Genomic DNA, 26,012 nt, shown 5'->3' on the forward strand with positions numbered 1-26,012 from the left:
TGCAGAGTACATCCTGCAGAATGTCGGGCTGAATGAAGCACAAGCTGGAATCAAGATTGCGGGAGAAATATCAGTAACCTCAGATATGCAGGTGACACCACTCTAATGGCAGAAAGCAAAGAGGAACTAAAGAGCCTCTTGATGAAAGTGAAAGAGGAGAGTGAAAAAGCTGGCTTAAAACTCAACATTCAGAAGACTAAGATTATGGCATCTGGTCCCATCACTTCATGGGAAATAGATGGGGAAACAGTTGAAACAGTAACAGACTTTATTTTCTTGGGCTCCAAAATCACTGTAGACGGTAACTGCAGCCATGAAATTAAAAAGACACCAGCTCCTTAGTAGAAAAGCTATCACCGACCTAGACAGTGTATTAACAAGCAGAAACATCATTTTGCTGACAAAGATCCATACAGTCAAAGCTATGCTTTTTCCTATAGTTGTGTATGGATGTGAGAGTTGGACCATAAAGAAGGCTCAGTGCCGAAGAATTGATGCTTTTGAACTGTGGTGCTGGAGAGGACTCTTGAGAGTCCCTTGAACTGCAAGAAGGTCAAACGAGTCAATCCTAAAGAAAATCAACCCTAAATATTCGTTCAAAGGCCTGTTGCTAAAGCTGAAACTCTAATACTTTGGCCACCTGATGCAAAGAGCTGACTCACTGGAAAAGACCCCGATGCTGGGAAAGATTGAGGGCAGAAGGGGACGACAGAGGATGAGATGGTTGGATGACATCACTGACTCAATGGACATGAGTTTGAGCAAACTCCAAGAGATAGTGAAGGATATGGGGTCACAAGTGACTGAAAAACAACAAATACTCTCCCTACAGGAGAGCAAGGGTGTGTGTGGCCACCCCTCCCCTAGACCCTGCCCAACACTGAGCCTCTTGTGTTTACTCAGCTTGTTTGATGGCCTCCCTTTCCTGGGCATCTTAAGGGCACTTGAAGAAGTAAAGTTACCCATTATGTGATCATCTCCTCCCTCCGGGATGAACCAGAGAAGGAAAGTGCTCAGAGATACTAGTGAGAGTGTGGCAGCGCCCCTGCTGTGGGCAGGGCTGCCCCGGGGCCTCTTTGTGGAAGTGGAGGTTGGCCTTCAGGACAGTACCTGCCTTTGTGCGCTGACTCACCTTTCCTCATCCCGGTCCCCACCCTGCTGAATACACACCAGTTCATGACACTCCGCCTTTTAAAATCAGTGCCCTGGCTTCTTCCTCTCTGTGAGATACTTCTGTGTCTTGGTGCCACCTCTTAAATGTGAGGAGTACACCAGGCCATTATATGGATGTGGGCGAACCCCACGTTTTAAAACTTGAATGTGAATCCATGCTTTTTAATCAGCTGATTCATAATTAGAAATTAACTATGGACTTGAGGAAGTCTGCACTCAATCTTTACCTAGTGGGAAGTATCTTGTTCATATATATATGTTTTTTTCCTTCTTGGCCACACTGTATAACATGTGGAATCCTTGTTCCCACACCAGGGATCAAACCCATGCCCCTTACTTTGGGAGTGTGGAGACTTAACCACAGGACTGCCAGGGAAGTCCTCCTCTTTCAGAACTTGTCAGGGTTAGGAGTAACCTTTATCATCACTATCATTGTTATTATCATTATTATAATTTCTTAGCTGGGGCATCAGCGGCCACATTCCTGTCCTTTGTATAGCAGTGCTTCACTCACCAAGAACTGTTAGGAAATGAAATGCCTTGCTGAGTGCCCCTACTTATTCAAATATTTCCTTTTCTGGTTGGGAACAAAAAGGTGTTACCCACCCAGAAAGCCCATAGAGGAGAAGGAAGCGGTGCTGGCCTGGTAGCCTGCACCTTGGCCATGAAGAAAAATGTCCCTCCTCACCCAGATGGGGGCATCCCTTGGGTCCTCCCCCAGCAGGTGTGGCAGCCTGTCCTGCCCCTCCCCTCCCAGTCAGGGGCAGGAGAAAGAAGCAAAGGGGTTGAGATTCTGCGCCCCCAGGAGTGCCGTTCTTATCCACATAATTCTAGGACCATAGTTTGTGATCTGATGGCAACTTTCAGCTTCTGCTTCCGAGGATATTGTCCAGGGTTGTAAGATGACAGCCACTTCCCACTCTGCTCCCCACTTACTCGCTGTCAGTGACTGTGTTCCAAGGAAGGCCTCTGGGAAAGTCACCGTGTGATCAAACTCTGTGGTCCCCTACAGGAAAACAAAGCTGTTGTTCTTTCTCGCTGTGGGGAACATTTAAGCTTCCCTGGGCTGGACTGGAAGCCTGTGCAACCCTGTTTGGTTTCCCGGCTCCCTGATCCAGTTCTCACCCTCTGCTAGAACTGCCCAGCCCAGCCCTCTCCCAGCTTTTATTTACCCATGCGTGGGTTCTGACCTTGCCCTTGGCACTCTAGGCAGCTCAGCCTTCCCCCCTGAAAGCTCCGATTGCTCCCTCTTGCTCTTCGTGTTGCTCTCAAATCAAATGACTCATTGCCTTGCTCATAGTAACTGTCAGTCATTCTATTGGTTCCTTATCCTCTTGTAGATAGAAGTCTGGAGAACCAGCCAGGGGAACATTTTTGTGTGGAGGAATATTTGAAACTCCACACAAGGAGTTCTGTTGTACTGGGGAGTAACTGCCAGTAGAAAGAGGACACTGCCTTTGAGTTGGGATAGACAGTAATGTATCACTCTGCAGTGAGAGAGAAAAAAGACAGATTGGACACCAAGATGGACTTGGGTTACATTGAGAAGGCATTTCTGTGGATCAGTACAAACACATACACTGTGACCTAGAGCTCCTCCATTTCTTGCCCTTTGTACACGTTATTTAACATCTACAACTTATTAGTAGCCCTCCGGTTTTGTTCAACTGTGCTTCTATTTTTAGAGAGAAAATAACATTTTGGCCCTCTTTTAAGTAGATGGATATTTATTGGTGTTGAAAAGAAACATACATACTGGTTAGTTACTCCAGGAGCTTAGTTTTCTCTGCATAGTAAGTTTTGCAGGTGTCCAGAAAGAATATTCAAGCTGGAAAAGGAGGGAGGGCAGAGATGTCTCCAGGAATCTTTATCTGGTTGGAAATAGACTGTGGACCTTCGAATGAGATCCAGTGAGTCATCCTGTGGCCAGTGCTTTCTGTTTTGCCACAAAAGGAAGGAGAGTGGTGAGGTTTGAGGTAATTTTGTAGAACTGATGCTGCATGTGGTTCTGAGAAAGTCAAATATATCATATAATGGTTTTCCTCCGCAAGGCAGCATGGGTGGCAAGCCTTCCTGAACCCCTTTTTGGAGCTTGAACCCATGGTGCTATGCTTTTCCCATGATGGCCCCTTCTTGGCTGGTTTTATAATAATTGCTTTCCCAGAAACTCTTAGAATTTGCTGTTATCAAAGGGCCCATATCTCCTGCAGAGAAAACATTATGCAGTTTTTTAAAGGGAAATTTAACATATTCAGTTCAGTTCAGTTCAGTCGCTCAGTCGTTTCCGACTCTTTGCGACCCCATGAATCGCAGCATGCCAGGCCTCCCTGTCCATCACCAACTCCCGGAGTTCACTGAGACTAATGTCCATCGAGTCAGTGATGCCATCCAGCCATCTCATCCTCTGTCGTCCCCTTCTCCTCCTGCCCTCAATCCCTCCCAGCATCAGAGTCTTTTCCAATGAGTCAACTCTTCGCATGAGGTAGCCAAAGTACTGCAGTTTCAGCTTTAGCATCAGTCCTTCCAAAGAAATCCCAAGGCTGATCTCCTTCAGAATGGATTGGTTGGATCTCCTTGCAGTCCAAGGGACTCTCAAGAGTCTTCTCCAACACCACAGTTCAAAAGCATCAATTCTTCGGTGCTCAGCCTTCTTCACAGTCCAACTCTCACATCCATACATGACCACAGGAAAAAACCATAGCCTTGACTAGATGGACCTTTGTTGGCAAAGTACTGTCTCTGCTTTTGAATATGCTATCTAGGTTGGACATAACTTTCCTTCCAAGGAGTAAGCATCTTTTAATTTCATGGCTGCAGTCACCATCTGCAGTGATTTTGGAGCCCCCCAAAATAAAGTCTGACACTGTTTCCACTGTTTCCCCATCTATTTCCCATGAAGTGATGGGACCGGATGCCATGATCTTCGTTTTCTGAATGTTGATCTTTAAGCCAACTTTTTCACTCTCCTCTTTCACTTTTTTGTTTCCTTCCACCTCCGCCTTCTCTCAAAGAGCCTATTGCCTTTTCTCATCCTAGTTTTGACATTTGACAGATGGCCTTTCTAGATACCCTCGTTCAGAAATTTTTTTCTTCTTTATTCAGACTGCCTCCCACAAAAGTAAACTCCCCCCCAAAAGTGAATTCCTGAGGAGGGAGAGGAGCCAGTCTTGTTCAGTTCAGCGCCCACCACCCTGGTCCAGTGTGTGACATGTCCAGTAGAAAGTGTGGAGAACTCCAAGGGAAGAAAGAGCCTTCCAATAGCTTGTCATGTGTTATTTGTCATTATTTCATATGCCTTGGCTTTTTTTATTGCCTGATTATAATGAACATCCTACTTTGTCTAGTCTTGTCTGGCAAATTCAAAATATTATAGATTCATTTCTCATGGCATCTTCTCCAGGAAGTGGTTTCTGTCTTTCCTGGGGCAAAGGACTCTCCACCCACTCCTGGAACACCCATTTTACACATGTTTACATATTGACTGTTACTGATGCACAAATTATGAATAATTTTTTGGTATCTAGTGTCCTTCAGAAGCTCCCTGAGTGCAGCCACCATGGTGTTCCCATCTGCCCTTAACCCCAGGGCGTGGCACATAGCCCAACACATGGGGATCCCATGGCAGAAATGCCAAGTGATAGGAAATCCTTTCTGGTGCTCAGAGCCACCCCTGGTGTTAAGTTGTAAATCCAGTAAGCAGACAAGGGCTCTACCTAGCCAAGGAGGCTGTGGGATCAGATGAGGTTCTTCTGTCCATAGCATGGGACATAACATGAACATTCTGTGTTCATGTTTAGACTATCTGGTCCATTTCCATGTATGATCAGTCATCAAAATGTAGCTTATCTTTTGAATGTGTGTGTATATGCTCAGTCACTTCAGTTGTGTCCGACTCTTTGCAACCCTATGGACTGTAGCCCACCAGGCTCTTCTGTCCATGGGATTCTCCAGGCAAGAATATTGGAGTGGTTTGCCATGCCCTTCTTCAGGAGATCTTCCTGACCCAGGGATCGAACCTGCATCTCTTGTGTCTCCTGCATTGCAGGCATATTCTTCATCCACTGAGCTACCTGGGAAGGCTGATCTTTGAATGTGGAAAGTTAATATTGCATCAACAGTGAAAAGTTTATGGATGGAAAGCAATTCAGATGGCTTGAGAAATTATGATCACGTGACATAACTATTGTGGCATACATATTCTTTCCACTTCTGAGTTCTGTCATATAATTTGCAAAACAAGTCTGGAACGTTTCTATGTCATTGCTTATTTTGCCAGTCAGTTCTACAAAACAGTAAGCTTGAAGGAATTATCCAAGCCTAGTGATCATTTACTGTGCCGTACTCTGGATATCGCATGGTGCTTTACATGTTGTTTTATTTAATCCTTATAGCAACTCTGTGAACTGGGTCTTATTTTTCCCATTTTTTTAAAGAGAAAAGCTTAAGTGACACAAAAGCTTAGATCACTTTTCCCCACTTCATTTGGGTGGCAAAGCTGAAATCTGAATCTAGATAGCAAGATATTTGTTTGCTTTGTGTGTTCTTATTTGATATAAGGAATATTTGTGAACTTCGTGACTATTTTTTTCCCCTCCGGGAGAAAAATAAACCACCCTCCTAACTGTGTGTTTTCCATTTGCAGGGAAGCAAAGGAGCCTACCGGTACCACTGGCAGAGCCACAATGTCAAGCACAGTGGTGTGGATGACATGGTCTTGCTTTCCAAGATCACAGAGAATGCCATCGTGGAGAATCTAAAGAAGAGATACATGGACGACTACATTTTTGTATCCTTTATTGGTTTCCTCGGACGTGTCATCTTAGTAAGATGACATCTAACTGATGCTTATGTGTTCAAGTCATTTTCACTATTTCAGAATGTGGCTTTTTCCTTGATTCAGGCTATGGGAAGGGCAAAGATGGTGCTAAAGTTTTTCTTTTTTAAATTTATTTTTAATTAGAGGACATTTGCTTTATAATGTTGTGTTGATTTCTACCATACAACAACTTGAATCAGCCACAGGTGTACATATATCCCCTCCCTCTTGGCTTCCCTCGTGGCTCAGATGATAAAGAATCTGCCTGCAGTGCAGGAGACTGGGTTCATCCCTCAGCTGGGAAGATCCCCTGGAGAAGAGAATGGCAACCGACTCCAGTATTCTTGCCTGGAGAATCTCATGGACAGAGGAGCCTTGTGGGCTACAGTCCATGGCGTCACAAAAAGCGGACGCGACTGAGTGACTAACACACCTCCCTCTTGAACCGCCCTCTCTCCCTCCCCCCATTCCATCCTTCAGGTTGTCAGGGAGCACTGGCTTGAGTTCCCTGTGATACATAGCAACTTCCCACTAGCTGTCTGTTTTACATATGGTAATTATATGTTTCAGCGCTATGGGGCTAAAGATTTTCCTGGTGTTTTTAGTTTAAAGTTTTTTCCTGCATCAAAATCATGATGCAGCCAAGGACTTCCCCGGAGATCTAGTGGTTACGACTCCGTGCTTCCACTGCAGGGAGCACAGGTTCAATCCCTGGTCAGGCAACTCAGATCCCAAATGCCACACTGTGTGGGGAAAACAAAAAGATGAAGCCGGTATTCTCTATTTCAGTCCATGGCTCTGTACCTTTGATGTGCTCTAGCCAGGCACGTGGTGTCTAAAACCTGTGCTCTTCCTAAAGAATGTCCTGATCTGCAGAATTCTATCGGTAATGCTCCCTAATTACAAAGCAGAGACTGACAAGTCCAGACTTAAAAGGTTTAAAAAAGATTGCCTCACGCAAAAAATGTGCCATTTTGCCTGTTTTTCTGCATTCTTATGTTCACTAAAAGAAATAAGAGAAGCGAAGATCAATTACTGAAAATGTCTGACATTCTTGAGTTGTGCTTTATGTTTCAGTCTTAGCTTGCCAGATGCCATTTTGGGTAGGACTGGAAAGCATTCAGAACGGAAATTTGATTCAAATGTGTGTTGACTTCATTATAAACTTCATAGAGAGCTATGGTAGCTGCTTAAGTTCCTTCCGGATTCAGGAGTTCTGTTTGGTGCGACTATGTAAAGTTATTTTAGTATAATTATCGTAGGGTTGGTCATAGACAAGCAGGGGTCTGTGAAAATCTGTATAGTAGTACCAGCAAGTTTATGCTCTTGATGGCTCTTGGTGGTGATGCTGTTGGTGGCCTTGGAGGGTGCGGTGTTCTGGATGGCCATTAAAAGTGGAGTCTTTGCAACCATTGTAAAATACATTTTTATGTTTTAACCTCTAAACCTCGGGGAGGTAAAGTCTTCACATCCGTAGCTTCTGTGTATTATTTATACCGCTCCTCTTACTCTTAGATAAAAGCACCCATAAATATGCAGCAGTAGTTTTGCATCATTTCCATCATTGATGAGGAAGGAGCTCAACTTACCAGGTATTTATGCTAATAAACATTATTCCAAGGTACTTGGATGTTTCTAACCAATATGATGCTGTTTCTTGCTTACCATAGGAAATTTTACCAATTATCTGGGTAGTTAAATCCCTAAACCCCTGCTTTTAAGTATTAATAGATATATTTGGATTCATTAAGCACATTATAATAGCATCTTGGTCAGGTGTGGAAGCCCACTGCCTCCAGACAAAACCCCACCCGCCACAGGATTTTATTGGAATGCAGCTCTGCTGGTTGTTTTACTTATTGTCCGCCTCTGCTTTTATGCTACAGTGGCAGACTTGAGTATTTGCAACAGACCCTGTGATCCACAAAGCCTGAACTAAGTATTCTCTGATCCTTTACAGGGAACATTTGCTGACTCCTAGATACCTGTGCAGAGCTTCCTTTAATTGTATGGAAGCAGTTGTGTGCAGTTCTAAGTTTTCATTTTGTTTGGCAAAAAAGCTGAAATATGCTCACTTTATCTAGGCTTATCATTAAAGGGTTTTAATAACTTTTGTGTGCAAGACCCATGGAAACTGGCTGATGATGGACCAGAAAGAGTTGGGATGAATCTGGACAGCCTGGCTTTGAGCCTTAATCTGCATGAGCTTGGTGATCTTATACAAGTTTTGTGATCTGTGTTCCTTGATTTCCTAACCTGTAAAATGGAAGTGATGATAAAAACTTCTACATGAGGCTGTTTAGGGTGAAATGAAATAACAAATGCAGTGAATACATTGTTAGTGTTAGTTATTATTATCATACATTAAGGCAAGTATATAAGTTCTCTCATATTTCTGAATTATGTTCCAAAACTCAATTATAAAGTTGCTTTTTGGACATTCAGATGCATTTTACCATAGAAACGTTTAAAGGGAGGATTGGTTTATTGACAAGCCCATAAAAGGCTAATTTCCAATGAATGTAGTTGAACTCATTATTTATTGGAATGTTCTTAGAACATGGGCTCATTATTTATGTAGACATGGTTTTTGATCAGCTGGGTTAGAAAAAAAAAATGGTTATCAGCAGCAGTCCATTAACCCAGACAGGCTCGCTTTTCCCTGTATGGTCATTTACCCCTAAAACACTAGAAATTCCTTAAGAACAGGGATCGTGTCCTTTACATATCTTTTAAAAAGTAAAGTTTACAAACCACTTTAAAGCAATAAATGTTCATTTAACATGATTTACAAAATGCAGTTAACTAGAAAGGAGAACACTAAAATCCCTTGGAATCCCACCATATAAGGTTTGCTCCTATTAACCTAATATATTTTTAACTAACCAGTTTAATCACATATAGACATATGTATGGGCTTCCCTGGTGGACTAAACAATAAGACATGTGTATACATGCATGTGCCTTCTTGTTAATTTTAGCTGAAAAATGTCACCATCCTGCATTGTTTATTTCTTTCCCACATCATTTTTGGCATGGTGCGTTATATTAAGTGTTTGTTGAAAATTTGTTGACTATGAAGACTTGCTTTTTATATTCAGACAGCAGAATTCTAAAATGACTCACACCGAGGGGGCTGATTCCTAGTCTTTGAATTAATGTCTTTGAATCAATGACTGACTAATCATGTGTTCTAGCAAGGAAATGAGTTAGTTGACCACTAATAGACTTTCTGTTGTAGAAATCTCTGCCCACTCAGTATATGAGAAATTTGACATCAGTGTGCTTTCTGGCAATAGCACAGAGCAGCTTTCAGCTTTGAGGAAGCTTGGTGGCTCTTTTGGATGTTTATGAAATAATACCAAGGGTCTAACTGCAAATCTTTTCCTCTAATAGGAGATAAATCAGTTTAATGCCAAGGGAATATTATTATGATAGGGTCCCATTGGTATTGTAAATGAGTTTCCCCTCCCTCTCTTCTAAGCTCAATAGTGAAGACAAGAAGAGATTCAATTTTAGATTAAGTTTTAATATTGTTCATTTGACCTCTTCTGCATCTAATAGCAGCATTGTCTTGTGCTGAAGGTCAGCATTTGGAATGATCAATGGTTAATGCATTCAAGCTGACTGCACATTTCTTTGTTCCACAGTAGAAAAAACAATCTGCTTAGAAAATGCGAATGTTGTCAACCAAGGAAAACCTATTTTTTCAGTTATTTATCCTAAGACCAGGAAGGTTTCATTTCCTGTCTATTTTTCTGAAGCGTTGCCACCCTTCTTACAATTTCAGTTCTAAAATATAGGAGGGAAACCTTGCTGTGTTCACTCTTTGCTTGGTGAGACATCACTTACAGCCACTGGGCTGACAAAAATAGTTCTTGAACAAAGCACTACAACCTCACTGGGTCCAGCTTTCTCCAAACTTGTTTTTCCTCAAAGACCACACTCAAGTGTGCTTGGCATTTTCAACCCTTCAATTAGGAGTTGAGACACTTGTGCCAGACCAACCAGAGCTCAAAGCAGTGCCCTTGTTCCAAGTGAGGTTTCGCCCTTTGCTGTCAGTTCATGTTGGGGTTTGGGGGGGATGTCCCTGCAGTGAGATGAATGTGGGTCTGATGGCCAGAGCCAGGGGCTCAAGTTCCATAATTTCCACATATGTGACTTCACACGTCACCTCACCTCCCTGTGCCACCTCAGTGTTGAATCCAGGGAGGTTGACTAGATCAGTGTGGGCAGTTAGAGGGAATTCACTGGCTATTAAAATGTTTTTTTAAAAAGTTAAACTCTTGTTACAAAACAGAAAGAAATTCAGAGACTTAGAAAACAAACTTATGGTTGCCAGGGGGAAGGGATAGTTAGGGAGTTTGGGAAGGTCATATACACTCTCCTACATTCAAAATGAATAGCCAACAAGGACCTGTTGTATAGCACATGGAACTCTACTCAGTGTTATGGGCCAGCCTGGATAGGAGGGGAGCTTGGGAGAGAATCGATACATATATATGTATGGCTGAGTCCCTTCATTGTTTACCTGAAATTACCATAACATTGTTAATCGGCTATACCCCAAAACAAAATAAAAAGTTTAAAGCTTAAAAAATAAAATAGAGTATGAGCTATTTTAAATACAAAAAAAAGTTAAACTTTTCCTTATAAGACCATTAAAAACAAATTTATAGAAGCAGCACTACCATCACATTTCATAAAACAAAGAATATTTTAACACCCCCAAAATAGAAAGGAAATAGTTTAAGAGTAGAGGATGGCCCTTTATACTGAAAAAATCAGACTTTATGAAAAATTGAGGGCTTTGTTTCTCTTTTTGTCATTCTTGTTGCAGATCAATGAAAGCTTATGGATCCACGGACAAACATTTGGGAGCCAGTCAATTAAAGATCTGTTGGCTCTCTTCTGTCTTGCATATTCTGTTGGCAATAATGAGATGGCATTTATTTTATTTCTTTTTTTTAAAAATCATAGCCTTGTATATCTACATACAATTTGAAAGTTAGCCTTGGGCCACACATTTCTAGCCAAAAGTTATGTGGATAGAGACAGTGATGAAACAGCTTTTTCCAAAGGTGCACCTGAATTATGCAGCAAGGAGTGGGAGTGAGTATTGGAGTTATCTGCAAAGTGGCCCAACCCAGTAGAACACCTGTGCTCTCTTGAAAGTAGCTGAGGTGTCTGCAGACCCAGGCAGGTGGGAAAAATATGTTTGTTTCCTTTAAATTCCAAATCAAATTCTCTTGTCTCCATTCTACTTTAAGTAGCTACTTAGCATAGATAGGAGCTACATTATCCATTTCAAACCAAACTTTGCTTTTCAGGAGTTCCCCCTCAAGTAATACTTACCATGAGAAGCCCTACTGAGATCCTTCTTCCAATCTGATTCACAACTGATTCATAATTGGCCAGGAATACTCCAAAAGAAGTTTTTTTTCTCTGAACATCTCCTTGCCAGAATTTATATAGACTACTTAGTGAAAATCAAGACTTTGTCTTTTTATACAGCAACATAGCAGATTATTAACAGTGAAAAAAAAAAAAAAGTTGCCTCCTATAGGAATTCTTATGTTAACCCAATCCAGATTTATTTATTGGAGAACCAAGGTTGGGTTCAGTTCAGTCCAGTTCAGTCGCTCAGTTGTGTCTGACTCTGCGACCCCTTGGACTGCAGCACACCAGGCCTCCCTGTCCATCACCGACTCCCGGAGTTTACTCAAACTCACGTCCATTGAGTCAGTGATGCCATCCAACCATCTCATCCTCTGTCGTCCCTCTCTCCTCTCGCCTTCAGTCTTTCCCAGCATCAGGGTCTTTTCAAATGAGTCAGTTCTTCACGTCAGGTGGCCAGAGTATTGGAGTTTCAGCTTCAACATCAGTCCTTCCAATGAACATTCAGGACTGATTTCCTTTAGGATGGACTCATTGGATTTCCTTGAAGTCCAAGGGACTCTCAAGAGTCTTCTCAACACCACAGTTTAAAAGCGTCAATTCTTCTGCACTCAGCTTTCTTTACAGTCCAACTCTCAAATCCATACATGACTACTGGAAAAACCATAGCCTTGACTAGACAGACCTTTATTGGTAAAGTAATGTCTCTGCTTTTCAATACGCTGTCTAGGTTGGTCATAACTTTCCTTCCAAGGAGTAAGCGTCTTTTAATTTCATGGCTTCAGTCACCATCTGCAGTGATTTTGGAGCCCCCCAAAATAAAGTCAGCCACTGTTTCCACTGTTTCCCCATGTATTTGCCATGAAGTAATGGGACTAGATGCCATAATCTTAGTTTTCTGAATGTTGAGCTTTAAGCCAACTTTTTCACTCTTCTCTTTCACTTTCATCAAGAGGCTCTTTAGTTCTTCTTCACTTTCTGCCATAAGGGTGGTGTCATCTGCATATCTGAGGTTATTGATATTTCTCCTGGCAGTCTTGATTCCAGCTTGTGCTTCCTCCAGCCTAGCGTTTCTCATGATGTACTCTGCATATAAGTTAAATAAGCAGGGTGACAATATACAGCCTTGACGTACTCCTTTTCCTATTTGGAACCAGACTGTTGTTCCATGTCCAGTTCTAACTGTTGCTTCCTGACCTGCATACAGGTTTCTCAAGAGGCAGGTCAGGTGGTCTGGTATGCCCATCTCTTTCAGAATTTTCCACAGTTTCTTGTGATCCACACAGTCAAAGGCTTTGGCATAGTCAATAAAGCAGAAATAGATGTTTTTCTGGAGCTCTCTTGCTTTTTTGATGATCCATCGGATGTTGGCAATTTGATCTCTGGTTCCTCTGCCTTTTCTAAAACCAGCTTGAACATCTGGAAGTTCACAGTTCACATACTGTTGAAGCCTGGCTTGGAGAATATTATTTTTGAGCATTACTTTGCTAGCATGAGATGAGTGCAATTGTCCAGTAGTTTGAGCATCCTTTGGCATTGCCTCTCTTTGGGATTGGAATGAAAACTGACCTTTTTCAGTCCTGTGGCCACTGCTGAGTTTTCCAAATTTGCTGCTATGGCTCAGGTCCTCTAGCAACTCTTTTTTTTTTTTTTAAGATTTTTTTTTTTAATGTGGACCATTTTTAAAGTCTTTATTGAGTTTGTTACAATACTGCTTCTGTTTAATGTGTTGGTTTTTTGGCCATAATGCATGTGGGTTCTTAGCTCCCCAACCAGGGATGGAACCTGCACCCACTGCCTTGGAAGGTAAAGTCTTAAACACTGGACCATGAAGGAAGTCTCCTCTCTGTTGTCCAGTCACTAAGTTGTGTCTGACTCTTTACGAACCCATGGACTGCAGCATATCAAGCTTCCCAGTCTCTCACTATCCCCTGATGAACTGAGCATAGGGAGCTTGGTAATCTGATCCAATCATCCCATCGTCTGTTGCCCCCTTCTCTTCTGCCCTCAATCTTTCCCAGCATCAGGGTCTTTTTCAATGAGTACACTCTTGCCAGTCCCCCTCTGGCAGCTCTTTATTCTCTGAATGCAATGATCAGTTCATTCAGGTGGCATTCATAGTAGTCCCTTTACAGCTAAGGAAGAAGCACCCGTTCTCCAGATGTAGGCGTAGACATCTCCCTCTTCTGAAATAATGTGATCATAGCAATGCTGTATTTTCTGAATATTGAAAATTTCTCATGCCTCAGTTTCCTCCTAGTAAAATAGGATTAAAATAGTATCAAGGTTGTCATCAGGAACTTAGATTGATGCCATCATTCTGAAGGAGATCAGCCCTGGGATTTCTTTGGAAGGAATGATGCTAAAGCTGAAACTCCAGTACTTTGGCCACCTCATGTGAAGAGTTGACTCATTGGAAAAGACTCTGATGCTGGGAGGGATTGGAGGCAGGAGGAGAAGGCGATGACAGAGGATGAGACGGCTGGATGGCATCACTGACTTGATGGACGTGAGTCTCAGTGAACTCCGGGAGTTGGTAATGGACAGGGAGGCCTGGCGTGCTGTGATTCATGGGGTCGCAAAGAGTCAGACATGACTGAGCGACTGAACTAACTAACTATACACGTATGTGTTCTATCAATGTTTGTTTTTATCAACACTTGTTGAGTCTTGGCTGCAACACCACGCACACTTATGACCTCCTTACTAAATCTAACAATAAATCTGTTCTAAATCTTACCTCAAAAAAAGTCGGCTTCTAATCTGTTGTTGGCCTCCTCTGACTTTGGCACTTGGAACCACGTTTTCTCTTGGCCCTTCTTACATAATTCTGGAGTGATTTTCAGTTATGATTCACTGCCTCATCTGCGTTTTCTTTCAGTGCCGTGGTCTGCCCCTGTGCCTGAGCAGTGCAGGGTGTATCTGGGTGTGCTGTGCAAAGGGACCTAGCTTCTCTACTGCCACTGGGTTGGCTGAATTAACTTTTTGACCAACCCACTATTTCACGTCCAGCCCTTTTGAATCTGAAAATCTTTCTGTTTAGTGAAAAAGCAAGCAAAATTGCAGCCAAATCATTCCCCATTCTCCCCTTCATGTATAAATATTATTTTTTAAATATTATATGATCCATTCCACACTTGACTCATTTGTGTTCAATAATACTAACACTGCTTCTCAGAGGTGACACGGTGAGCATCTTGAAGTATATGAATTAAGGAACCTGCTTCTACTATATATCAGACATTGTGCTGAGCATTTGATACTGTATTGCTTAATTCTCATAACAAAACCTATCAAGTAGGTTCTATTTACCCCATCATCCAATCACCACCACTCAGAGATGAGACTTGCCCAAGGCCAGAGTAGAATAGAACTGGGCATAGGGAGCTTGGTAATCTGATCAAACTTTATTGTGTTGCTCTGTTTGACACTCAGGCCCTAATATATAAATGTCCCTTTGGGGAAGGAAATCTCACTGCTTTCAGAGATCAAACCTGCATCCCCTGCATTGTGAGGCAGAGTCTTAACCACTGGATCACCAGGAAAGTCCCGGCTTTACATTCTTAACTGCAAACTTTCTAAACATTTAGAAGTCATTGATTAAAAGAAACAATTTTGAGTATTGTGTATGTTTTGTTTTTTGTTGATGTTTGCATTTTTTAATGGTATTTTACATCTGTTCTCTCTGTTGTCCACTGCTGTATATCCCCAGCGTATGTAACAGTGCCTGGCAAGTTGTAGACATCCAATTTGAACTAGTTTATTGTTATATGATAAATAGAAACATTTTGAATGTTATAATAGCACTTCATTTTGGGGACATAAGTAACACGTTTTCTTCTGAGGGGCCTTCCAGAATTTCCCATACATAAATAACACCTTCTTCCCTAAACCTGATCTATGCTCACTTGTGTCCGATTCTTGGAGACCTCCATGGACTGTAGTCCCTCAAGACTCCTCTGTCCTTGGAAGTTTCCAGGCAAGAATACTGGAGTGGGTTGCCATTTCCTTCTCCAAAACCTGATCTATATGTGTTTGTAATTTTCTGCTCTGAATTCTACTTATGGATACAACTCTGTTCTCCATGGCTTCTAAAGAGCAGGACTGTTCAGTTCATCTTATATCCCTCTGTTTATTAAACAAGTAAATGAATATGTTCTCAGTATACCTAAGAGATACCAAGGAAAAAATATTTGCTCTTTTTAGTCCTTGATCGTTTGTTTTTGTTTTTGTTTTTTTCCCAGCCATGCGTATCACCAGTCTTGAGAGAATGTGTTTCAATTCACTTAAAGTAATGATTTATTTTTATAACACCTTGGTAATTAAGTTCACTACTCTTCCTGAAGAACAAAACCTGAACTACTTGGTAACTGCTTTTGTCTTTATTTGTAATCTTTTAGAAAACAAACCCATGAGCTTTTCATTGGGACAATCGTTATAAATTCTTGATAACATCTGGTTGCTTAATTCGAAAAATGTGTAGCTGTGAAGATTAATGATAGACCTTAACTGGATTTAAATTCAGACATATATAGGATCCGTATTAATCTCAGTCAACCCTTTCAAACAGATGCCATATTTTGGGGAAAAGGAAATTGAAATGTACCAAGGAGCGGTAAGTTACATGCCACATAAATTACTGCAGTGTTTGGGGCTTTTATGATGTATGGGCAATTGAAGTTGGCCATATATTTGCATTTTCTTATATAAATTATTTATTGGGCAGCTTAAATAGGTGACATTGTTTGATTTTTTTAATGATGTGCTGCTCTTTAGAGTACAGCTCAGAAAAAGCATAGGACTATTAATATTGGAACGTTATATACAATGTTAGTTTAATGGAATGTAGGACTTACAGCTTTAGGCATCTTCCTCCTTCCACATATGTCACAAAACTCTAAAGAGTAAAAAATTCAGTAACTGGTAAAAAATATAAATTGGGCAATGGGAACCATTCTTTCCAAATCACTGAAACCGTGGCTATGACTGGAACATAAAAAGCAAATCTTTTTTTATTTCACTTATTAATGTGACACCCTCATCCCTATTCAGGCCCAGCTCCGTAGCCATTTCAGTTGTGACATAAAAATAGAATCTGTAATCCTAATTCATATATTTCATTCTCTGGCTCATCACTTCCCCAGGCCTGCCCATCTCTACATCTTTTTCCTTCCCTCTTTCCTTTGCAGCAGAAGCACAAGAGCGTTCATTAATCCTGACCCCTGGAAAACAAACAAAAGGGAGCCCACACAAATTCATCAGTTGAAGTGGAAGGCAATTTACCCAGAGCAAGAGCCCACCCCATTGTTGCCAGATGAATGGTGCTGGTAGCTGGAGCCGAAGGAGGCTGCCACGCGAAAGACCTTTGATAATGCTGCCTTTATGGGAGCCCAGCACAAGGGAAGCACTGTCAGCAGAGGCTGGGCCCTGCCCTGGCGCCCTGATCAGGAGGGCCCTGGGGCAGCCGCGACGGAGCTGGCTTGGAGTCTGCAGTGACAGCCAAGGCAGGGTGGATGGAAGCGCTGTGTATTCGTGCTGTTTCTTTCCAGTTCTCTGAAAAGCGTTCTCGCATGAGTCCCTTTTAGACCATTCATCTTTTGAAGAGTTCTTTTTAAAGAAATGCCCTAGAATTTTAAAAAATATTTTTATTTTTAACTGCTGATGGCAACAGAATGTTGTAAAATTGGTATTAGTGCCAGGTCCTATGTTTATATTTGCAGCAATAATAAAGCAGTCCTGGATGCTGGCTGTGTATTACTATGCATGCCTATTTCACAGATGAGGAAACAGAGGCTCATAGAGGTGAAGTAATTGAATCTATTGAGTGTTGGAGCTAGAAATGATGTCAGGTCTCAGTGACTTTCAGGGGTTTTCAGGCAAGGGCAGAATCAGGTAGAGGCTACCTGATTGTGGCTGCCCTACAATTTTCATCATGCATGCTCCATCGCTTCAGTTGTGTCTGGCTCTTTGCGACCCTATAGACCATAGCCCACCAGGCTGCTCTGTCCAAGGGATTCTCCAGGCAAGAATACTGGAGTGGGTTGCCATGCCCTCCTCCAGGGATAATTCTCATCAGTAGCTGAAGAATACCATGAGCCCAGAGATGATAAACCAGTTGGAAAAATAGTGATACACAGAGGTCAAGTATAACTAGTTAAGTGGCTTTGAGGCCTTACTGGGCAGTGACTTGCCCACTCCTTTCCCTCCACTGCTCACAGCTTTCACTCCACTCTATTTCCATTTTTTATTTTTACTTTTGGCTGTGCCATGTGGCATGTGAGGTCTTAGTTCCCTGACCAGGCATTGAAACTGTGTCCCCGGCAGTGAATGCATAGCGTCTTAACCACTGGACTGGCAGGGAATTCCCTTGTTCTCTTTTCTTTTCCTCTATTTCCAGAGAGGTATTAAATGTAATCGTGAATGAGTATCCTGCAGTCCCATCCGTGCATCCCCTTGACTGTAAAGTGAAGGCAGGGATGACATATTTTTGTCCCTTTATAGAATTATCCAGCTCAACAGTCCCAGGAATGAGTTTTAGACCTCACTAGGCAGTTTCCCTCCTGGGGCCCCTATTCACACATAGGGAGCCGTGGGCACTGGATACACCGGTGCTTAACTTGGGTGCAGACATCAAAGCAGTCACCCCTCCTTGTCGCTCAGCTCTGATCCGCCAGAGCTTGCGATGAGTGGCCATTTCTGGGGCAGGCCCCTTGTGATATAGTAAGTTGTTATATAATAAAACTCAAAGTTAGAATGCAGTACATTCTACTTTACCCCTCTGTGTTTCACTAACCTTTTCTAATTACTTTCCCGTGCATTATCTCAATTACCTTGTGTGGATAGCATGGACCTTGTTATCCCCACTGTAGAGATGGGGACCAGAGAAGGGAAGGACAGAGTCTAAATGTCTTCTCACTCTTCTGTTCCATAGTCGTAAATTTAAGGGGTGTTCTTTCTCCAGCTTTCCACCATATGAAGTGTTTTTCTTTTTAGTGACTTTGGTGGGAGTGGTAGAAGCGCCAAGACACTGAAGAAAGCAGGGCTGAAGTTGTCCTGACACAGTGAACTTCCTGGTGGATTTATATTATGCATAGCTCAGATATCCCATGAGACTCAAGTACAAACCCACTCTCTTGGTGTGCTAGGAATTTTTGCTTTTCCATGTTGAGATGGAACAAACTGGTCAAACCTGTTTATCCCTCTAAAGAACCACACCCCCTGCCTTCTTCTAAGGAAAATAAGTTTTTTTCCTTATATTCTAATAGTCTCAGTTTCCTCTAGGGTCCCAAGATCTCCAACTTGCCTCTTAGGGAAAAAAAAAAATAATGTAGAAATTCTGATTTAGTACAGGTAAGATCCAGGTTTTTAGTAGGCCTCTCCTAAGACCTGTTGCCCACATGCCTTTCAGAGACCTTTAGAAATGGAATGTGGCCTGCAGAGGCGTGCTGCGGGTAAAAGGGCTTGGTGTCGGAGTACCTGAAGACCGTGGGCCATGTCTGAAGGCTGAATCACTCATAGGCCTACAGAAAAGTCCTTCCAAATTCCTTCCGTCTTCATTGTGTTGGGTGTACCTCCTCAGGACCTTGGCAACTTTATGATTCTTGTATTATGCAGCCTTTAAGCCTATACAATGGCATGTTCATTTCCAAAGCCGAGAGAAGAAATGTGTTGCTTTTATCTGACCATGGTTTTGTTTTGCTTTTCTAGGCACAGTATGAGAACCCACCACATATCTATGCTCTTGCAGATAATATGTACAGAAATATGATAATTGACAGAGAGAACCAGTGTGTCATCATCAGGTATGGAAAAGAACATTTTTGGGTCCAGGGAACACAAGATCATGCTGTACATAGGATGCTGTCAATGAGCGATGCTTTTGCAATAGTTGCTCATTTCAGAGTCTGGTTAATGTATCTGAGTAACAAGCAGCCTGTTAGCTTTGCCTTGGTGTATTTTATAACTTCAAATCATAAAGCTTCGAGCTTCCACGAGGTTGCTTTTTGTACCCATGTCACTTGAAGCATTAAGGCTTTAGGGCACATGGTTCTAGCTCAGTCTTTCTCTGATTGTCATCAGGCCCGGAAATAAAAATCTCAAGACACTTCCCCTCCCATTTTGGATTGTGTTGTGGTTTTACTCTGAATTGGAGATCCTTTATGTTACAAGTATAGTAAGCATGTGTCACTGTTTTGTCAGCTGGAGTCCTTTTTTCTAGGTCCTTTTTCCTTAATATTTCAAGTTTGAACTTTTTGGGGGGGGGTTTTTGTTGTTGTTATTTGCTTTTAATTTTCTGAAGGCATTACTGGTCAAAGCCAGCATTCGGCATCCACAGCTATATTTCGCAGTCCTTTTAACCTGACCCAGCTCTGAGTCTTCACTGGCTTGAAGTGCTTTTACAATTTTGTTTACTGTTACAAACATTTTCAAACATACAGAAAACACAAGCAATCCGTATTTCCATCACTTAGAACTTGGCAGTTATTAACATTTTGTTCATCTTTTTAGTGCTTTAATTTTTTAATTCTTAATTTTTTTTAATGAAAATTAAAGGAAAAAATCCTATTTTTAATTTACAAGCATACATAAAATTACGAAAAGTATTATAATAAGCCCTTTGTATCTCTCATCTACTTTATACATTTATTAATATATGGCCAACCCTGTTTTCGGAGAAGGCAATGGCACCCCACTCCAGTACTCTTGCCTGGAAAATCCCATGGACGAAGGAGCCTGGTGGGCTGCAGTCCATGGGGTTGCTAAGAGTCGGACACGACTGAGCGACTTGGACACGACTGAGCGACTTCACTTTCACTTTTCACTTTCATGCATTGGAGGAGGAAATGGCAACCCACTCCGGAATTCTTGCGTGGAGAATCCCAGGGACGGGGGAGCCTGGTGGACTGCCGTCTATGGGGTTGCACAGAGTCAGACACGACTGAAGTGACTTAGCAGCAACCCTGTTTTACCTAGTCCTCCCACTCTGCCCCCACTTGATTCAATCCTAGGTAGAAAGTAATTTAATTTGTCAGTAATTCAGGGTATACCTCTAAAAGACCATTCTTATCACAACTGAAAAAAAATGAGTAATTCATTCAGTATGATCTAATATTATCAGTATTCCAATTCCACGATTGTCTTATAAATTCTTTTTTTTTTTTTTTTTTTTTTACAGTTGATTTATTTTTATTTGGGTTTCAAAGGCTCATGTTTCATACTTAGCTGTGTGTCTCTCAGGTCTTATAATTGTTAATACTTCTCTCTTATTCTTTTTGTTTTCTTGGTGTTTATTTGTTAAAGAAAAAGGTTTGTCCTGTAGAATTTTCTGCAGTCTGATGACAGCTAGTTGCATCCCATGACTTTGCAGTATCCCCTATATTTCCTGTAAATTGACAGGCTTTGAAAGCTTGATTAGGTTCAATTTCAATTTTTTAGCAAAAATGCTCCATCATTGATGCCTTGCACTTAATGCCTGTTTGGCTAACTTTTTGTGATGTTCAGATTTCCAGTGAGTCCATCTATTATAAATTCTCATTTCACAATCATTTAATTAATGGTTGGAAAATAAGTTTCTAATTGTATTCCTTCTATATTAATTTATTAATTGGAGTTCTCATTTGTTTATCATAAAATACAATCTAGATGGGAAAATTGGATAAAAAGCTTGACTTGTTATTTTCATTTACTAATTTTTGAGACAATAAGTTGATGCCCTAGCAGACTCCCAAAGTATAATGTTTGTGTTTTAAGTATCATTCTATACTGGTGGGTTTTAAATACCTTACCTGTTTAACTACATTGCAGTTTTTCTTTTAGGTTCAAATAGTCCTACCTTTGGCTTATGAGAGTCCTTTGTATTGGCTCCTTTGTCCCTTTGATGTGACTCCAGTAGTCTTTGATAGTTTTCTTGTATAAGATGTTCCAGGCTTATCTTGTACATTTTCTGCCAAGCCTTAGGTTCAGCCATTTCATCAGAAAGCCCGGGCTCATTTTAATGGGAAACGGTATTTAGAGACCGTCAGTCTACTGATGAAGAGTGCTCACTGCTGTGTGTTAATGGGGCTGCTTGTTCTTCTCAGAGGACAAAAACAAGGAATATGAACTTTTTAAGAAAAACATGAACCATCAATTCACACTGATAATGTCCAGTTCATTTGTAAGATTATAGAGTTTTTATTTATTTGGATTTTATATTTGGATGCCATTTCTCTTATTCTGAAAACCTTGGTTCCTGATGACACTGTTAGAATTATTTGCACTATACTATGTCTGTGCATAAAATTATAAATAAATAATTAAGTATATACTTATACTCAAATAAGTGTATATTTATAAAAGATATATTGTGTAGTAAATAATGGGGTAAAGCAAATAAATAATTCTATTAATGCTCCAAGATAACAATACCAACATTATTTGTAGCAATTCTATTTCACTTTAAAATTTCTTTGTTCTTTTTTGTCCTTAGGATGTACAGTCAAAATGTTGGATTTTAAAAGTCACTTAACATAATACTTTTCTGTGTCATTAACATGCCAATTTGACCTACAGTTAGGTCCATGTGTTTCATTTTAGAAGTTTAAATTTTTCATTTTGTTTTAAAATTGTTTCAACGATTTACATGGCTCCAAAGTCAAAACTATAAAACAGGAATACTGAGGCATTTTAAGATATAGACGTCATGATATTTTATCTCCAAATATTTCTATATGCATCTCAAAATGTTTTCTAACTTAGCCCCAATACCATGATCACAACTAAATAATAAATAAACAGTCCACATTTAAATTTCTCTAATTGTTGCAAACATGTCCTTTCTTGCCAGTTTATGCAAATCAAGGAACACTGGCTGCATTTGGTAATGAGTCACTTTTTTAATCTTACCAGAGTTCCTTTCTCCCAATTTTTTTTCCCCCCAATGACTTGGTCAAGAGAACAACCCAGTTTTCCTATAGACACCTTTTAGATTGGTCCAGTTGCTTCCTCATGGTCTCATTTCTCTAATTCCTTCAATTTTCTGTAAATTGAAAGTTAGATCTAAATTCTTAATTAGCTTCCGGCTAAGCCTTCTGGAAGGACACTTGTGTGTTGATGAGTCTGGTTGCTGAATTGGAAATGCTTCTGTTTGTTCCCAAGTGGAAGTCACTGGCCAGTAGAGAGGTGGGACTTGTTTTCTTGACTCAAATTAAATGCGAGAGGATTAGGCTGAGTTTTCTAACATATTCCCTTGCCCTTTCTCCTTTCTCCTGGGCCCCTAGTAAGATGAGAAGAAGGGGAATGGTCTTGTTGCATGAGTTTCATCAGTTCGGAGCTGCTTCCGTGTTTCCTAGTTCACCTTTCTCCCTCTCTCGGATCTCCTTAGTTGGTCCTACAGGAGACACTTGCTCTGAGGCAGGACATGTGGCCACTTCTAGGAGCCTTCTTTTCAGTGTTCAAGCGGCAAAGACTTGAAGGCCCTGCTCCAGGGAATTCTACTGCAGTCTCTGTGCTGGCAGAGATACAGGAGATGGCAGGACAGGGAGCTGCTTTGACCTCTGATGTTAACTGCCCAAGTCAAGCCAGACTTCACATGTGAAAGGCACAATTCTCCATGAGACACCAGCTGCAAGTTGCGAGGTTCCCACCACCTCCTTGGTTTCATTACTGCAACAACTCACAAAAGTCATGAGAGCCCTGGACTTATGGTTGCAGTTTTATTAGAGCAAAAGGATACAAAGCAGAAGTAGGAAAAAGTAGAGACACAAGGCCAAGGTCTAGGAGGGGTCCAGATGTGCGGCTTCCAGGCTTCCTCCCCCCATGGAGCCATGGACAGTGTTATGTCCTTCCAGTTATGGCGTGGGAACTGACAATACTATTGCCAACTAGAAAGTTCACCTGGGCCTTTGGTGTCCAGAGGTTTTATTTGGGCTCAGTCATATGCTGCCTGCATGACTGACCTGTAGCCTCCACCCGTCCTGAAGATTTGAGCTAATATGTGTAGTCTCCATGTCCTCCAGGAGTCACAACTTAGATGCAGCTTTCCAAAGCTCTTTTCATAAACCTTTGTCCAGTTCCCAAATCTCCCAGGCAAATAGAGACTCTCCTGTCAGGAAGGATGTTTCAGGGCCCTAGAGAACTACCTCCTAGAATTACCTCCCAAAAGCCTGACCTCTCTCTGTGTTAATTCTATATTACCCAAGAGCTGTGCTTTGTCTGCTTTGAGAAAGTAGCTTTGCTATCTCTGGCATGCCATGGTTCACTCTCACCCGCTCTGTGATCCTGGGCAGCAAAGTTAACAGTTGTCTGGTCCTCTCTTCCTTGTGAATGAACTGATTGACTTCTGAAGTCTCTGAGGTTTGGGGGTTTTGGAACTCTTTCTTCCAAATAATGCTCAGGGAACTGGAAGGCAGAGGAATGCTGTTCTGGGTAGAGAAGCCCAAGTTTGCAGCCATGAGATGGCAGAGCTGGGTGTGGGTTCGACCAGGGCTGAGTTCAGTGCTGCCTGCCTGAATGCATTTGTGAACAGAAAACAAAACCAGCCTTCCTGGAGGCTGGAAAAGAAGTCTGCTCCTTATGCAAAGGCCTTCTGCCATATCTGGAGAGACTAGGAATTTTTAGTATCATTTAATTAGAAAATTAAAAATTAATGATGATCTAATCTGTCTGGTGTTCCTTTTAGACTTTGACCTTCCGATTTCCCTGCTATATGACCTTATCCACATGATGAAATGAATACCCTTTATTTTTTACTTATCTATTTTTAATTTTAAAATAAATTATTCATTTATTTAAAAATCTGACTTATTAAACATTTTATTAAATAATGTATATATATAAATATTTTTTGTTAAATGCATTTCACTTTAGAGAGAAATATTTGGGATTTCCATGACAATACATATTTTATGCATTTTTAAATCTTGCTATAGAAGAAAATGAAGATCAGATACATTTATAGTAAAGAAGTATTTGAAAAGAAAATTATATTCAAGTAACAAGAAAAATTTTATGTTTTTTTAATTAATTATTTTAATTGGAGGCTAATTACTTTACAATATTGTAGTAGTTTTTGCTGTACATTGACATGAATCAGCCATGGGTGTACATGTGTTCCCCATCCTGAACCCCTGTCCCACCTCCCTCCCCTACGATTTTTTTTAAGTTGAAGTGTGATTGACCCACAGCACTATGTTAGATCCAGATGCACAGCATAGTGATTCAGTATTTCTGTACATTACAAAGTGATAGCCATGAAATGCATACTCTTAGATGGGACGATGCTGTACATAGAACCAGTATTATCAGTTCCTCCCAATCTTATGTTTTCTAAAGAGGTGAATGCAGTGATAGGATGGACTGGCAGCTGACTGTTTCTGGATAGAAGTCAGTGTAACAGATTGAATTTTATTTATTAAAAAAAAAGTTTGGCTGCACCGGGTCTTCATTGCTGTGCATGGGCTCGTCTCTGGTGGGGGTTCCTCTCTAGTCACAGTGCACAGGCTTCTCATTGTGGTGACTTCTCTTGAGCCCAGCTCTAGGCACGTGGGCTGCAGCACTTATGGCACATGGACAGCGTGGAGGCTCTAGAGCACAGGCTCAGTAGTTGTGGCGCACAGGCTTAGTTGTTCCAAGACATGAAGAATCTTCCCAGACCATGGAGAGAACCCGTGTCCCCTGCATTAGCAATGGAATTCTTAACCCCTGAACCACCAGAAAAGTCCCAGCAAATTGAATTTTAAGAGAAAGAAATCAAGAAAGAAGACAGGCTGTTTTGTCAAGCAGAGACCTCCATCTAAGCCTTGGCTTTGAGTTTTTGTTTTTTTTTTAAGGTGAAGTATAGTTGATGTACAATCGGAGAAGGCAATGGCACCCCACTCCAGTACTCTTGACTGGAAAATCCCATGGATGGAAGAGCCTGGTAGGCTGCAGTCCATGGGGTTGCTAAGAGTCAGACACGACTGAGCAACTTTACTTTCACTTTTCACTTTCTTGCATTGGAGAAGGAAATGGCAACCCACTCCAGTGTTCTTGCCTGGAGAATCCCAGGGACGGGGGAGCCTGGTGGGCTGCCGTCTATGGGGTCACACAGAGTCGGACACGACTAAAGTGACTTAGCAGTAGCATATATAGGTATATTATATAGTGATTTACAATATTTAAAGGTTATGCAGTTACTATAAAATATTGGCTATATTCCTATATTGTACAGTATATCCTTGTAGCTTACTTTATACATACCAGTTGGTACCCCTTGATTCTCCTACCCTATCTTTCCCCTCCCCACTTCCCATTGATCTACTAGTTTGTTCTCTTTGTGAGTCTGTTTCTTTTTTGTTACATTTAGTTTTTTGTATTTATTAGATTCCACATGTAAGTGAGATCGTACAGTATTTGTCTTTCTCTGTGTGACTTATTTCACTTAGCATGATGCTCTCCAAGTCTATCCATGTTGTTGCAAAGACAAAATTTCATTCTTTTTGTGTAGCCGAGTAGTATTGCATTGTGTATGTGTACCACATCTTTATCCGTTCATCTGTTGACCTGTTGACGGACACTTAGGTTGTTTCCGTGTCTTGGCAGTTTTAAATAATGCTCAGTAAACACTGGAATACAATGCATCTTTTTATCTTTTTCTAATTGATATATG

General features: G+C 41.2%; 1 protein-coding gene across 1 annotated transcript in view; it reads left to right on the forward strand.

Moving 5' to 3' along the window:
- Positions 1-26,012, forward strand: part of MYO1E (myosin IE) — a 220,890-nt gene that overhangs the window by 95,572 nt on the left and 99,306 nt on the right. Inside the window, exons 2-4 of the mRNA XM_019968752.2 lie at positions 5,816-5,959; positions 15,912-16,001; positions 19,094-19,188. Coding sequence (XP_019824311.1) covers positions 5,816-5,959; positions 15,912-16,001; positions 19,094-19,188 — 329 coding nt within the window. The remainder of the gene's footprint in view (positions 1-5,815; positions 5,960-15,911; positions 16,002-19,093; positions 19,189-26,012) is intronic.

This window comes from Bos indicus, chromosome 10 (assembly GCF_029378745.1).
Source record: "Bos indicus isolate NIAB-ARS_2022 breed Sahiwal x Tharparkar chromosome 10, NIAB-ARS_B.indTharparkar_mat_pri_1.0, whole genome shotgun sequence".
In the NCBI taxonomy this organism is placed as follows: domain Eukaryota; kingdom Metazoa; phylum Chordata; class Mammalia; order Artiodactyla; family Bovidae; genus Bos; species Bos indicus.